The 16778-nt window shown below is 39.3% G+C and overlaps 1 protein-coding gene across 1 annotated transcript in view; it reads right to left on the reverse strand.

Moving 5' to 3' along the window:
- Positions 1-11274: 11274 nt before the first annotated feature.
- LOC134853067 (glucose-6-phosphate exchanger SLC37A2-like) overlaps positions 11275-16778 on the reverse strand; it is a 74644-nt gene continuing 69140 nt past the window's right edge. The window contains exon 11 of the mRNA XM_063868997.1: positions 11275-11890. Coding sequence (XP_063725067.1) covers positions 11639-11890 — 252 coding nt within the window. The 3' untranslated portion in view covers positions 11275-11638. The remainder of the gene's footprint in view (positions 11891-16778) is intronic.

Genomic DNA, 16778 nt, shown 5'->3' on the forward strand with positions numbered 1-16778 from the left:
TTGAAGGAAATGGAAGACTGCTTGAAGAAGTTGGACAGTGGAGTAGCTCGCAAGCGACGCAATTGGGCCACCCAGCAAAAGGCCGAGATTAATAAAATATAAATGGCGAATCAGCTGAAGAGGTCCTGGCGGAACTTTTTGAAGGATCATTTTGAAGAGGCAATGAGGACACCCTCATCAGCACCTCCATTGATGGCGAGTCCCTTCGTTAGAACTGCGGGACAATTAATGTTCACCTGGAGTCTGGTGGGAATAGAGTTGGAGTCATTGACCTCGTATGACAGGCTGAAGTTGGGAGGCAAGAAGCTAGATGTGTATCAAGCACTGATGCAACACGTGGCCAGGGATAATTCAGGCTTGAGCCTGGCTAGGAGGAAGGACGCCACATGTTTCTTGAGATGGATAATGTCAATGATGTCTGACAGCACCATCTTGGCATGCCACCAAAGAGCGAGCGGAAGTAAAACCGTGGAAAAAAAGGTCTCAACGATCATCTTAAACGTGTATCAGAGTACTGGTATAGAAAAAGAAGATGGTTCCAGACTATCCCTAGAGAACCACAGAAAACTGGACGAGGTACGGAGATTTTATAATAAGAAGTTCGAAGAAGAGCATGATGTTCACCGTAACCTGGCCTCGTCAGAGCAGTACTCGAGACGCAGCGAGAAGGGGGAATACCAATACGAGTCAGGAGTGATGGGAATAGCCTTACAACCCCTTCTTAGACTCAGAAACTGGAGGCGCTCACAGGAACCACGAGATGGCGGAGCTACTGAAGTTTTGGACAGAAAGAATAATGGAAATAGACGCGATGGAGAAAGAGGGGCCGAGCCTGGGCCTGATTCTTGAGAAAACACCGGAGGTGGTGAGCATACCGCGCTCGAACAAGAGAGTTGAAGTGAACATGGGTGATGGCAATGGCTTGCTGATCACGAACTTGGGAGTGGTATGGAAGTTACTAAGACCCTCCTGGTGCCCACATCCCCACGCGAGTCTGATTGAGGAGACCACCGAACGGGTGAGGTTAGCTCCAACGGAAGATGAAGATTTGGCAAAGTTGAGTGTGGTGCACAAACTGATCTTACCTCAGATGAAGGAGTCAGGCGAGAAGACGAACAGTCTCGAGTCAGCCAAGAAGATGGAGCCGGGTAGCTGTCTGGATTCTACGTGTGGGAGTGGAGAGCACACCTGCGATGGACGATTATGTGTCAGGATATTGTCCTTTCAAAAAGAAGATCTGGTTGCTTGGTTTGAAGACATCACAGAAAGGGAGAAAAGTGAAGTGCAAATAGTTGCGGAGTGTTACGCGAAAACTACGGTGAATATAGCGACAGCTCTCGGATTCTTCTCGAGAATGTGTAGTCTGCAGTCACTGGAGAGGCTAGAGTCTGAACACCATTTAGTGACGGCGTTGAGCGTGGAATCATGGCCGGGAGTGTTGCAGGTGACTCAAAAACATATCCGGAGCTGGAAGGTTGGTCTCGAGGCGGAAATGGGGTTTCCCATGAGCGAAGCTTATGGCCTGCCATTGAACGCAAAATCCCTGATAGGATCAATGATGGCCAATTTGTGCGGAAGCCACTACCCACTGCACATGGTGATGGTGGAAGCATCCAACCAGAGAATATTGGTGGACAAGGCCTTCTCAGTGCCCAAGTGCGTGAGGTTGGCTCGGATATCGCATCACTCGCACAAGTTGTTGAGAAAAATCAGAGGGACAGTACCAAAAGAATTGAGAGATGACTTGAATGAAATCTGGGGAGAAGAACTTTTGAAGTTGGAGAGTGAGAACACAAGCGATCACGAGAGACAAAACGTGATCGGAAAACCTGTGGGAGGTGCTCCAATCATGGAAGATAACGACACGATGCATGAGAAAATGATAGAGCTTGAGCCTCTCTTGGAAGCCTCGGGGGAGCGTAACCTCAGGAGCATTGAGATCACCCATGGAGAATGCCCATGCCACTGTTTGGCACAAACGGTGTGGTATCCAGATCACAAGAACCTTTACCTGGTGTGGGATATGGAAGAAATTCGGTCGATCGGACTACCGGATCACCGGCAGAAGGTGACGCTCTTAGTAGTGAGTACGATGTTGGCTCTGAGATGGATAGAAGAAAATATGACGAAGTATCGGGAAGCGACGACGCCAACGGCTGAGTCAATCAATAGACTACAGCAGGAGACTAGAGTTGTTCGAGACTGCGTGCAAAGTATTCGCCATACCAACAAAAGTCAGACACGTATGGAGCCGTTTGAGGTACTTTCCATGGTTTCGGGCGACGCTGACGTCTTGGTTGTACAAGACAACGAAAAATCACATGAGAAAGCATCAAAAGGAGTATCGACAGTTCCAGGCCGAGATTGGGCCGGAAGCTTTCAAGAGACCCCTGTTAACCCATCGAAATGCGATCACGACAGGATGGAAGAGAGTGGGTAAAATGTCTGGAGACAATACCAAAGCGAGGGAATCGATACTAGAGGAGGACCTGGCGAAGAACGTGAGCTTGAGCCTGCACAACTCCTTTTGTTTGAACCGGGAATCTAGGGTGAAGGCACTACCCAACCAGGCAAAGAGGTTGCAGGAGCAAAGAGAATGAATGCAATCCTATGAACAGCTGAAGGCTTGGGAGGAGATCGTGATTAGCTCCGATGATGAAGAAGAACTGTTGAGACAGTTTGCCGTATCTAGTACTTCAGGGTGCGGCACATCCAAGGCGAAGAGTGCGAGATGAGTGGATGGTTCAAATGGATCTTGAGTCTTGAGAGGGAAGGAGGGCTTGAGTGTGGATCCGGGTGAAACCTGGATTCACGAAAAAGAAATTTTAACGAAACAGATATTGTTATTAATATGCTATATCTATTATATAAATCAAAATGCTGCATGAAAATTTCCTAATTGAATGGGACAAAAGAAATTTTAAATAATTGGCTTGAAAAGCGAAAATTCATAGGTGCAGGTGTGTGCAGATTTTGATTGCTGTTTAGCGATAGTGTGAAAATTTTACATGGCCGTGAATTTTGGGGTATAGATAAGCTTAAGTCTGCTGCAAACTTCTGTAAATGACCACTGGCACTGTACCTTGAGCAACACTCGGTTTTTGGGGACTCACTGGCAGACGACAGCACGCGATGAGGACATCGATCTCGAGTCCGGGGAGTATGTGCCAGTCGGTCATATTTGGAAGTTTGACCTTGAGAGAAGCAAAAAACACTTGATTTTGGAGTGAAATTTAATTTTTCAAAAATTCGAAAAGAGCCTGTCATGCACGATTTTCTCGCGATAACTGAAAGTCGAAAAAGAGAATTCAGAACAATCGAGTGACAATCGCGGGAAAGTTGCAAGATAAATCACTAGGAAATTGCCATTCGCAAATTCCGAGACAATAATAATCTAGAGTAGAGCTGTCCTATTTGAAATAGAAGACAGAGTGTTCCTGAGAACTGGACAATTATCCAACTGGTCAACTATTCGAACTGGACCAGAGTGAACCTTCGGTGGAAAGGTGGACAGCTTGAGTGTCCCAATGGTCCACATAAAACTGCATTCTAGAGTACAAACTTATTCCTGTTGTTGAAACTAGCAAACATTAAACTCATTTAGTTACACTATTTAATTCTTGAGTTGCTTACCGACTTAATTACTCCCAGTTCTTGAGCGTGCCACAATGTGAGTACCAATTTAAATTTCTAGAGTGTGTTTTATGATTGTTATGTTGAGGTAAGGCGAGTTTTAGGTTGATCCATCTGAAATGGATCAAAGTTCCACTGTCTAATAAAAAGTAACTTAACGGATTGTTCCAACCCGGTTTTTAACGGCGTTCATGTATTTTGGGTATCTAGAGGCCTGAGTATGGGGACGTTATTATTTCTAGAGTGGGGGGGGTATTTTGGTAGTAGCCTTTAAGCTGTAACGGGTCGTGGTCTCATGTCACAAGCGAACCGAATTGGCTCCGACTGGTTTGAGGTGGAAAAACACAAGAGATAGTGTCCCTGACTCTTGAGCCAATGGTTATAGGGCCTATTTTTTTTAAGCCTCATGTGTGACTACAGTAGACGAATGTTACAATCAGAAACAGTCAATTGAATTTTATTTCAAATTTTACATTTCGTTACTTCACCAAAAGTAAGAGTTTTTATTCAATTCGTGCTTTAAGTTTTTAAATTTGGAACATTTCAAAAGTCCCAATTTTTTTAAATAATGCCTGCCCTTAACCGAAACGAGAAAGTAAAGTGTGGAGACTGTGGAAATATGTATATTCGTCAAAGCACAGCTCGACACCGGAAAAATGGTTCTGAAGGAGTTATTTCTTGCCCTGATTGTAAGTATGATCAACAAGAAATGAGCTATCATATGGCTAAGAAGCATGCTCAACCAAGTTCGAAGCAGTCGACTGTTTGTTCTTCTTGTGAACAAGAGTTCCCCAGTTACTACTCTCTCCAACAACATCGGAGAAAGGAACATGGAGCAAAACAACGGAAACCCAGTGATACGGTGGCCGACTTGAACAAGATTGTGGAGGAAGAAGGGGAAGATGATGAAAAACTAAAGGAGGAATTTAGTGCTTGTCAACATTTTCTGGTGGATACGGAGATGGAAAATGGGAGACATAAGGTATTTAACTTCCAAATGTCCAAGTTAGATACTAAAATCATTAACGAGAAACTTGAAGAAGTCTTCAACAAGCTCGATTCTGCAGCCAAAATCAACATTGATCTGGGTTTTGTTCTTCGAAATATTGAGACTGGTGAATATCGTTTTTTCTACGCCCATGAAAACAATACTCTGTTTGAAAAATTCCACTTACTTTATACGAAAGCGGATTTGATAACAATCCAAGGAAAAGTAGAAAAATTTGATATTGTGGAGCAATGTACCCAAGAACGTCAAAACACAAAATGGAGATTCAAGTTAATTACTAACCTCACAATTTTCGCTGCTTTGCTGAAAAACATCCCCATGGGATGTCCGGACTCTGTCTTACCCGAACCTTTATTACGACATACGCAAGTGAATTGTCTTTTATCTAACAAAAACAAGGAACCTTACAAAGATCATTTATGTCTTTTCCGCGCATTGGCCATGTACATGAACGGATATAATGATCTCGACTCTCACACTTCTAGATAATTTACAGATTTTATATCAAAATCTGTTTATGATCCTAAAACTTTTCGTGGAGTTTCTGTAGAAGACTTACCTGTTGTCGAGGAAACTGTTCAAAGGAACATTTTTATTTACGATTTCGATATCCAAGAAGGAGAATATGTAGGAGAACTAGCTCGACGAAGTATTGGAAGATTTGACAAAACAGTCAAATTACTGAGATTTAACAATCATATCATTCATACAAATGATATTGATTTTTTCTTCAAGTGTTTCCGGTGTCCTAGTTGTGACACTTTTTTTAATAAATCGGACAATTTTAACAAACATCTTCTGAGATGCAAGGACCGAGTGAAACATATTTACCCAAAAAACGTCTATGAGCTTCGCGAAACCTTGTTTGAAAAGCTAGAAGGATTCAATCTTCCAGTTTCTGAAGATAACAAATTTTTTAATAACCTAGCAGTTTTAGATTTTGAACCGATTTGTGTTCCTACAGAGGAACTAAAAGAAAAGCAGACTACTACCTGGATTGGAAAACATGTCCCCATTTCAGTCTCTATATCATCAAATCTGATTGATGCACCCATCTTTTTGTACAACAAGGATCCACAGAACTTGATTATTGATTTTGTAAGCAAACTCGAGCTGTTGGCTGAGAAAAGTAAGCTGGAGATGAGAACAAAATTTCAAGATATTGAAGTAGCTGTGAATGAAAGAATGAGAAAGATCTTTGATCAGCTGAACGAACGTGGTAATAACTTTTCAAGTAACAAATTTGAGTACGAAGACGAATGTATCGAAGATTCGGAAGAAGCAGATATGTCAACAAAATTCTTGCGAATTCAGAAAAATCAACTCATCGATTTGAAACAACATCTGGAGAGATATATAAATACTTTACCTGTTTTTGGATTTCACAGTGGGGGATATGACTTAAATTTGATCAAGTCCTACTTAATCCCTTATTTGATTCGCGATAAAGCGCAAGAAACATCCGTTATCAAAAAAGCAAATGATTTTATATCTTTCAAGTTTAGAGATGTACAATTTCTTGACATTATGAAATTTCTGGGTGGAGCAACAACTCTGGACTCATTTCTCAAAGCTTATAAAGCTAGTGAAACAAAAAGAATTTTTTCCTTATGAGTGGTTTGACAACCCCGACAAACTTGATTTTCCAGGACTGCCCCCATATGAAGCATTTTTCAGTAAACTTAGAAACAACAAACCTCTAGACAAAGATTTTACTGATTATGAAAAACTGAGGAAGAGTGGACTTGATGAACAGCATGCACTGAAAAAGCTTCAAATCAAGACTGTACCCCCATCTGGTCTAGATAATTACAGTTACTTACAACAAACTTGGCAGAAAAACGGAATGACTGTGTTCAAAGACTTTTTGCAGTGGTACAACAACAAAGATGTAGTTCCAACCCTGGAAGCAATGCAAAAAATGATTCAGTTTTATCATAACAAAGGGATAGATATGTTGAAACGTGGATGTAAACTTCCAAATCTAGCAAACATATGTCTACACAAATCTACAAATTACAAGTTTTATCCATTTTGCGAAAGTGATAAAGATTTGTGTGAAAAAATACGAGAAGACATGACCGGTGGGCCTTCGATTGTGTTCACTCAAAAAGCTGTTGTAGACTAAACCTTTATCAGAGATTCATCAAATATTTGTAAGTCAATCGTTGGAATTGATGCGAGCCAGCTTTACCCCTATTCAATGTACCAAGATATGCCAACAGGATGTATACGAGATGGGAGTTTGACACTGATATGCAGAAATGCAAGGCTAGACATAATCGAACTCGCAACTTTGAGAATATGGTCATGTCTTTCTATCAAAAATCAAGACCAGAATGTAAAATTGAGAGCTTATTTACATCTGGAAAACAGAAGAAAATTGACTGTTTTAATGTGGACAGTATTTGTGATCACTGTAAAACAGTATTCGAGGCAATGGGATGCTACTATCACTTTTGTTCTTGTCAAGAAACTCGTCCCTCCTTAACAGAACAGGATATCGGGCGATGAAATAAGAAGAGAGAGATGGATGAGATGAGACGAGAATACATTCAAGAGAAAGGATACAAAGTTGAAGAAATGTGGGAGTGTGAGTGGTGGCAAAATTTCAAAACCAATGACAAGATCAAAAATCATGTTCGAACCCACTTTCCCTACAAAAGACCCCTTTCAGACTCTCTTCTAGCAAAGATAAAAGATGGATCTCTTTTTAGTTACGTTTAGTGTGACTTAGTTGTTCCAGATGAACTGAAATCGAAGATTGCGAATTTTGCTCCAATTTTCAAAAATACTGAGGTTGGAAGAAACGATATTGGTGAATATATGAAGAATTATGCTATTGAAAATGAACTGTTGAAACATCCACAGAGAATGCTTATATCTAGCTTGAAGCTAGAAAATAGAACAGTTATAACTCCTCTCTTCAACTTTTATTTGGAACTTGGCTTGCAATGCACCAAAATTTATCGTTTTGTTGAATATTCTCCTCGGAAATGTTTTAATACTTTCGTTCAGTCAGTGGTTGATGCTAGAAGAGAAGGAGATGAAAACCCTCTATCAGGAGTTGTAGCAGAAACAATGAAGCTCTTGGGCAATTCCTCCTATGGATATCAGATCATGGATAGATCCAGGCATACAATCACGAAGTATCTGAACGATGAAAAAACTCACAAGGCAATCAATGAACCATTGTTCAAAAGATTGAATACAGTTGAAAAAAACTTGTATGAGGTGGAGTTGTTGAAGTCAACCATTGAGCACAGAGAACCCATCATCGTTGGTTTTTTTCATACTTCAGTATGCAAAGCTGAGAATTTTGGAACTCTACTACAACTTCTTTGAAAAGTTCTGTGATGTATATAAATTTGAAGAGTTGGAGATGGACACAGACTCACTTTACTTGGCACTTGCAGAAGAAAATTTGTACGATTGCATCCAACCAGATAAGAGTGCTGCTTGGGAAAAAATGAGGGAGAGTGATTACAGAGATTCCTTCAAGGCGGATGCAAAATCTAATTTCCTTCCTCGAACGTGTTGTAGTATCCAAAAAAAACATGATAAGCGGGAGTCAGGACTTTTCAAAGAACAATTTAGGTGCACAGAAATGCTCTGTTTATGTAGTAAGACATATTGCTGCTATGACAACAAGTCAGACAAATTCAAATTTAGCAGCAAAGGATTGAATAAGCGGGTTCTAGGAGACTCTGGAGATGGACCTTTAGCAAAGTATAGGAGAGTAATCGATTAAGTTATCAACTTAACATCTACTAATAGAGGATTCAGAACTATAAATCATATGGTTGCTACATATGAACAGACAAAGAAAGGACTAAGTTATTTTTATCCTGAAAGACAAGTGCAAGATGATGGAATTCATACAAAACCATTGGACTTATAAGAACTCTTCTGATATATTAAATACTATAAGATGTCATATTATTATGGTTTCATGATAATAAAATGTAAATTATTGCGGTAAACTTAATATACAATGCAGTGATTCACATACTTTCTTTGTAATTCAAACTTTTTTTCTCAAAAAACTTGACTTTTTTCGAAGTCTCTGTAGGTTTCAGCTTGGTTCAATTAGATAGAAAGTAAAATTATCGTTTCAATTTGATAGAAAGTAAGATTATTTAATAAATTAGGTCAAATAATAGCTAACCTTATCGTGTTTTGAAGTTTTTTTGAAAATTTTTTCATAAAAATTCCAAGTTTTTACCCAAAAACTCTTACCATTGACTTACTATCCACCAAAAAATTTTAAGATATAATCTTAATTCTACACGTAATTAACAATCAATTGTTCCCACATAGGTAACGCGCGCCGAGATTTTTGCGAAAAAATTAGACAAAAACCAAAAAAAAAATTTCGTTTTTCTTTCTCTTACCATCACACTGAAGTCTTACCATCGGTATTCCCTATCTTAATACATTGTAGACTCTATACCCAATCTTAAAACATAGCCTGCAGACCGGATGCTCTATTCCTTATCTTAATACATGTGGGTCTGCAGGGTCCCCCCACTTCAGCTCCAACATCTACTACTTAGTTATCTTGTGGTCCTGTCAGCATTTTCTCACTTTTTTGGGTAATCGGTCCTAAATAATAACGAATTATAAGTCCCAAATTTCCGCGTTGAAAAAAACTTTACGAAATTAAATCTTATGAACCGCGCTCATCTCATTAGGCAAGAGACATTTGTTGTTTTAGTTGAACCATGTGTCGGAGGTCTTTTTATTCATTCTGGATTGATTGCCGCGGAGACCATGTTCGACCCACACCAAAACTCTCATTATGCTGAAAGTTCTGATTTAAAATCTATATAACCATATAAAAAGGCTGTTATCTACAGGAATGCAAATCATAAATATAGGATTTGAGAGGTGCTAAATTCTGCGCATAATCAAAAACGCTGCGAGCCAATCAAACTCAATGGTGAAACTTTAAGTCAAAACCTTAACTTCCTCACCATATTGTAGATCGATCAAAATCCACCCTCGAATCTAGCAAAGAGTGGCTAGAGAGCGTTCAATTTGTGATCAAAGTAATCGACCAATCGGAATCCACGCTAGAGATGGAATCGCTAGAGATAATTTTGTTGTCGAAAACTATTGTAACTGATTTTGGCTGCAAACCACTTAACGCAGATGGTAATCGCTAGCTTATAATGTATTTTAGTTATTGCTGTGTCATGTATAGATGTTTTGGCTCTTTCCCCCTCCCCCCACCTGCAAATTTTTATATTTGAAGTTTCTGTTCACTTTGAAGTTTCTGTTCATGCAGACTAACTAGGTTATGAGAAACATATTTGGTATTCATAATTAACCTTGTAAAACCACCCGTTATACCATAAAATTCATGTTTGAGTGAGGTGGGGGGGGGGGAAGGAAAAAGAGCCGATGTTTTTTTACAATTCGCATGATTATGCAAATTTGTTTCCGTGTTGTACTATTTGCTGATTTTTTTAATCTCGAGATGATTTATGAAAACCACATAATTGCTATCGTTTCTAAAGCGCTCGCGAAAAAGTTTTTGGTTGCAGTTATACACCTCTTGAAAAAAAACTAGATTGTTTTAGTGTTAGTGGACAAAAAAAATTATACTAAAACAATGATTTTGCCAATATGATGTCAGATTGGAAGGTGCAGAGGTAGCATACATGTGTACAAAGGTGATGGCTGCGGGATTGCTCCCCGGTAGATGACTAGTTTTGCTCATTCTGATAGGTTTTTTATAGCTGTTTCATCCGCGTTGAAAATTGGCTAAATTAGCGATAATCTATTGATAAAACTTGCTATTGCGACAATGAACAACGATAACTCATCGCTGTTGTTTTGTCACTTTTTTGGCGCTAAATTTCAATGTGAGCTCAACTGGGGTAGAAACACAATTTCAAGACTAAGCCCAATCTTCCTATCTTCCTTTTAACACTAATGAAAGTGCCAAAAAATGATAATGACCAACAAGACATTGCTAAGTAGTTGATTGAACTGAGCTGAAAGGCTCTTTTTCTAAATATAAAGTATGAAAACACGGAAATAGTTTTTTGTGTCTAGATTGTCATTTGGCGATGTTTTTTGTAATAGTGAAACGTGGCTATAAATGATGAGAATGAAAAACGAAGCAGTTCTAAAACAAGAACTCTAATTTTATATGAAACACAAGTCGTAAATCAGGAGGCGGATTTATATTGATTCAATTACCAGAGAGTAATTAGAAAATTCAAACTGTAGAAACTATTTTTGAAGAGTCAGCAGCAGCTTCTTTTGACTACGAAGAGCATCAATTTCGAATCATTTGCTTGTACATCGAACCGAGAACAGTTATGAGTTTCGTTGAAATCGTATGTTTATCGTAGATTGTTTTATATGTTGATATAATAGATAATGATATCGAATTTCTTGATTCTCCAAACGCTCAAGCACTGTTGTGTTCGAATCAAAATTGACATATTGCATAAAACGTTTTTACTCTTCAGCTTTTTTTACCGCATTAAGTTTGATTTGCGAAAGTGAGCCAACGAGATTTTGACAATCTTGCTTTACGTCGTTTGCATCAGACAAATTTAGCTGAATAAATAAAAGTTCTGTCATTGATAAATTGATTTATTGGTTTTTGAATTTGTCAAAACATAAATAAACATTTTTACCTTTAAAAGTTATCGTAAAGCCACGAACAGTCTCAATAAAATTAAATCTAATTAAAAATTTCAGCTTTAGAATTAAAACGACGGCCTTTTTCCATAACTATCACGCCTCTTGTAAAATGACCGCATGTAAATGCGTGAACAACTGTCAATACCGCTATTTGAATTTAAAAAATAGTGATCAAATCTGTTCACTAGAACCTACTTGACATGTTTATATCTAATTTATAACACAAAACTAATTCCAAATGAAGCAGGAGATTATATGTCTGCAGTGTCAAACTAAGAGGGAATGATTGGAGAAGAGCCTGTCTTAATCTGTTCAGTTGTGTGTGAACTGATTTCACTGCTCCTGCTCCTGTGTCCATTGGGTGGCCCTTGTTGACCTCCACTTGTGTTTGTAATGACTGGCAGACTTGACGAGGAGTCGGCTGAGGAACAGGAGGGCGACTAGGTTGGAACAGACTAGGAAGTAGAACACGTCTTCGTAGGGCAGTTCGAAGCACACTATCACCCCTATCCCCGCCCCCAGACTCCCCATCCCGTCTATGATGGAAGTGACAGTCGCTAATGCTCGGGCGTCCTTGCGCAACATCTAAATCAGGGCAGTCACTTCAGTTGAAACAAATTAACATCCTGCCCCCTGCCCCCTGCCATGCATTTTGGATGGAGGAGGAGGAGGATGTATACTAGGTTCTAAGCTGGGATTCCATCCATCAGCTAACCATACAGTAGAGCTATTCACTCAATTCGCTGAGCCATTTTACTCCAAACTATATTCGACAGGACTATCTTTTGGTCCAGTTGGGAGGGAGGATGTTTTAATTGACCCGTCAAATGCATATATTTGAATGAATTTTATATTGCGTTGCAAGTTTTAGCCCAAACGCGAAGCTGGTCTTTGAAAACACAACCAAAGAGAAACAACACAGGAGAACCAACTGAGAGACAAATTAGGTTAGACTGCGAGGATCGACCACCAATCTAACCCCACTGGAGTTTCATGGATATTAATCGATTATATTGGATTTTAATTGTCAGTCTCTATAAAATAACAAAAATTATCAATTATAATCGGTTGAAAATGGATTATAATGATACTATTTTGTATGCAATAAAACCCCAATATAATCTATTATAATTTGGCGCAGACACTTTTTGACAGAATAGTGTCTTTATAGTAGTTTTGGAAAGCTCGGAAAATCAAATTGGTCTACCTAAAAAAAAATAGTCGACAAAATATTCAGTTTTTTCTCGAAAAAACGGCACCCCCTCCAAGAAAGTTTTCTGCGCACACCACTGGACTCAACTTAGTATGCCGTTGTTTTTTGCCGCCTTATTTATGCGAAAAAACCACCATTCTTCAACCGGAACCATAATCAGTCCAAGAATCTTCGTACACTTAAAAACGATTTTTGTAATTAATTCCGGGAGGCCATCCACTCACCGCAGAGTTTACTAATCATTTTGAAACGATTTTTTTTAATGCTCTCGAGGAGTCTGTAATCAAAGCGGTAACTTTGTTTGTTGATTTTCTTATCAATCGCCACATAAATGTTTTTCAAAAACGGCTATACTTTTAAGGGAATTGATCATTTAAAAAAAACGTAAGTTAATTTTTGACTAAGATTTTTGCAGAAAGCTCACATAATGCTGTATATTACAATTTGTAAGAGTTATTAACATAATTTTAGATATGTCTCCACCAGTCTGCAACCACCAGTCTGCAATAACAGCACCACCCGCACTCAGTAAAAAGAGAAAATAATCGATTATTTTATAATTATAATCGTACTTTTAGCAAAACTATAATTAATTATAAGCGCCAGTTTTAATGTTTAAACGATTTATAATCCATTATAATGATAACATTTTGGTGAAATTTTAATAAATTATAATCAATTATAATTGATTATAGTTTTTTTCCGAAAATATCTTGTAATCTCTTATTATCTATTATCATAATCGAATATGATCCCTTTTTCTATCAAAACATTGTCTTACAAAAAAAATCAATTAGAATGGGTTATAATTTAGCTATTCAGCAAGAAAACACAGTAAAAATAAATATTATTCAAATTTTATCTATAAGTACGAAGTAACAGTTTTTTTTAGTTCGGTAACCAACTGAAAATCACAAAACAAAAAAAAATTAAACGGACTGAAGCGAGGACTTCTGTTGAATACCCAACTGAAAAGCACTTAGAAGAAAACAAAAATAAAACGAAAAGAAGCGATGACTCATAAATTCTTTTTGAAAAATTTGGAGACTCACAACAAAAATCCCTTATAATCTATCCTTTTTTCTTTTTTTTTAAGTGCGGGCAGCAGAAAAGAAAGGAAAGATGAATACCGTTTTCAGTTACATATTCATGCATGATTGTTGATTTTCTAGCCTTATGATTCTGCAGAATATTTATAAAATGTAATTGTGCAAAATTCTCAGCCAAGCGTTTTCAAGAGTTAAATTAGCTGTAAACAATTTCATGCAAAAAAAAAGATTTTCATGGATTTTCTGCAGAAAAACTGAATGTCATGGATTTTTGCGGCCTGAAAAAATTGATTATATTGTCAAAATAATCGACTATAATGGATTTTTGAATATTGAAAATCAATTATTCCCCATGAAACTCCAGTGCGGGGCAACTACCTGGACACGCGCACTTTCACTACCCATCCACGTGCTATTAAAATACTCCAAAAGAAAACTTCAGCAATGTAGAGAGCCTTATGAATGAAAACCATCACTGTCTCAATCAGCGTCATATAAGCCTGAACCGATCCCTCAATCTAAATATTGTACTCAAGTCCAGAGCATTTTTCCGGACTTTGCGCGACGGTCACGACTCAAATCATGACTTTGCCCGACGCAAAAGCTTCTCTGCGACGGCCAATGCGACGGCGTTTTTTGATCGCGCACATCGGCCGGGGTAATTGCCAGGTTAATTGAAAAATAATTATTTATAGTTAGCGTAGCACTTAGCTTTCAGCTGCAATAAAATCGCTTTTTTTTCTCTCATTTACTCTAGAGTCTCGGAAAAAAAACCAATCGAAGTCTATTGAAAGGCAAAATTATCAATCTTGATGCGGAAAACGTCATAAAGATCGACGAGAACTCCCAAATGAACGAGTGATTTTAACAAACAGAGCATTATTCGTCGAATCTTGTTGATTTCCTTCCCATGCTGAGACGTTTCTTTTAAAGTTTATTTGTAATCATCAGCGGTACAAATTGAAAAAATTGGCAAGTTTTGTACCTTTGTAGTGTCTCTACTTCCTGGCAGCAAAATAACGTAGTCACTAGAAAGTGACATAGACTCAAACAAAGTCAATGAGTAATGGAAAATCCCTTTCTAAGGCTCGTTGAATCTACTATCCGTTGAATCTACTCTATCCGCAAAACCATCAGTGTATATGTATTGCATAGAATTGTATGGTTTTCTTTTCGGGTAAGCATTAGAGGGAACCATCAATTGAAAATAGCAATCATTTCTTCCTTCGATTCAATTTTTAATTTTTACGTAGCCGCCATGACTCCGTTATATCAAAAATTAATAAATCGAAGCTGAAGCCTAGAGTAATTTGTCTAACAAAAACTTGGCTCACTCAACATGAATCAATTGGATTTACAAACTTTATGCTTATGGTAAAGTCATACAAAATCGAAAAAAACTGTAGTGCACGAGATGTTGGCGTGGCTTCTTACGTAAATGAAACGCTTAGTTATGAAATGTTGGTACACGGACTAGTATTAGAACGGCTTTTGTAATCTTGAGGTTGCCATTTTGGCCAATTTGGGACAATTAACCCGCGCTATATTAACGGGTAAGCGGAGATTCAATCCGTCTTGGTAAGTTTTCCAAATTGGGCAAGGGAAGCTTATTTGCCGTAATTGTTTGTTACTAGGAGCGAAATGTATCACTTTGTGTTTTATTGGAGCGTGGAGCGATTGTTTTCACAAAAAATTTCAAATTAAAAAAATGTATTTTTTATTACGCTTTTTTTGATATCATTACTGATCCATAGACATTGAAAGGCAGTCCAAACAATCAGGGCTTCGCCTTGATACGAGCAGTCTTGTTGAACCACGTCAAATTCAAAATTTTAAATCAAAAATAATACACCGCTTTGGCGTGACATGAAATAAAATCGATTATAATTGAGTTTCCTTGTCAGTGTCCACAAAAGTGAAATCAAATCAATTATAATCATTTAAAAATGAATTATAATATTAATAATTTTCAAGGCAACAAAATCCTTTTCTCATCGATTTTTTTTCACTTTTGTGGACACTGACAATGAAACTAAATTATAATCGATTTTTTTCCACCTTACTGACATGCGAATTTCAACGCACATAAAGTCTTTTCTACGTTTTAAATTAAAGTTGGGGGGGGGGGGGGTAATGTTGAGTAAAATAAAAAGTAACAAAAATGTAAAGTTAGGTAGAAAAAAATTCAATTGAACAGCAAGTAACCAACGTAACCAACTTTAATGTTGTTCAATTGAATTTTTTTGCTACCTGACTTTGACATTTTTGTTACTTTTTATATTACTCAACATTACCCCCCCCCCCCCCAGCGTGGGGGGGGGTCGTGGGTCAGGTGGGGAGGTGCGGGGGGGGGGGGGGTTAGTGGGTTCAGGTTGGGGTTGGGGGTTGTTAAGGCTGGGGGTGTTCAGGTGGGGGGTGTGGGTTCAGGTGGGGGTGGGTCAGGGTTAGGGTGAGGGTGGGGGTTCAGGTGGGGAGGGGTATGTGGAGGGGGGTATGTGGGTTCAGGTGTGGGTTGGGGGTTTTTCAGGCTGGGGGTGTTCAGGTGGAGGGTGTGGGGTGGGTTCAGATGGGGGGGTTTGTGGGTTTAGGTGGGCGGGGGTTACGTGGGTTCAGTTGGGGGGGGGGGGGGTGTGAAATCACATACCCCCCACCGAATGTGGGTTCAGGTGGGGGGTATATGATTTCAGGTGGTGGTTGGGGGGTGGAGGTTTGTGGGTTCAGGTGGGCGGGGAGTATGTGGGTTCAGGTGGAGGAGGGGGTATGTGGGTTAGGTGGGAGGGGTATGTGGGTTCAGGTGCGGGTATGTGGGCTCAGGTGCGCGGTTGGTGTAAGTGGGTTCAGGTGGGGTGTGTGGGTTCAGGTGGGGGGTATGTCAGTTCAGGTGGGGGGGTATGTGGGTTCAGATGGGGGGTATGTGGGTTCAGTTGGGGGTGTATGGGTTCAGTGGGAGGGGGTATGTGGGTTCAGGTGGGGGGGGGTATGTGGGTTCAGTTGGGGGTGGGGGTTGTTCAGGCGGGGGCTGTTCAGGTGGGGGGGATTGTTCAGGTGGGGGCTGTTCAGGTGGGGGGGATTGTTCAGGTGGGGGGTTCAGTGGGGGGAGGGGAGCAAAGGGGCAAACGTTAGGGGGATTGAAGGGGAGCAAAGGGGCAAACATTGAGGGATGGATGGGGGAGCCCAACGGAATCCTTTTGCAATTTTAGTTTAGGTTTTG

The sequence above is a fragment of the Symsagittifera roscoffensis genome, chromosome 8, assembly GCF_963678635.1.
Source record: "Symsagittifera roscoffensis chromosome 8, txSymRosc1.1, whole genome shotgun sequence".
In the NCBI taxonomy this organism is placed as follows: domain Eukaryota; kingdom Metazoa; phylum Xenacoelomorpha; order Acoela; family Convolutidae; genus Symsagittifera; species Symsagittifera roscoffensis.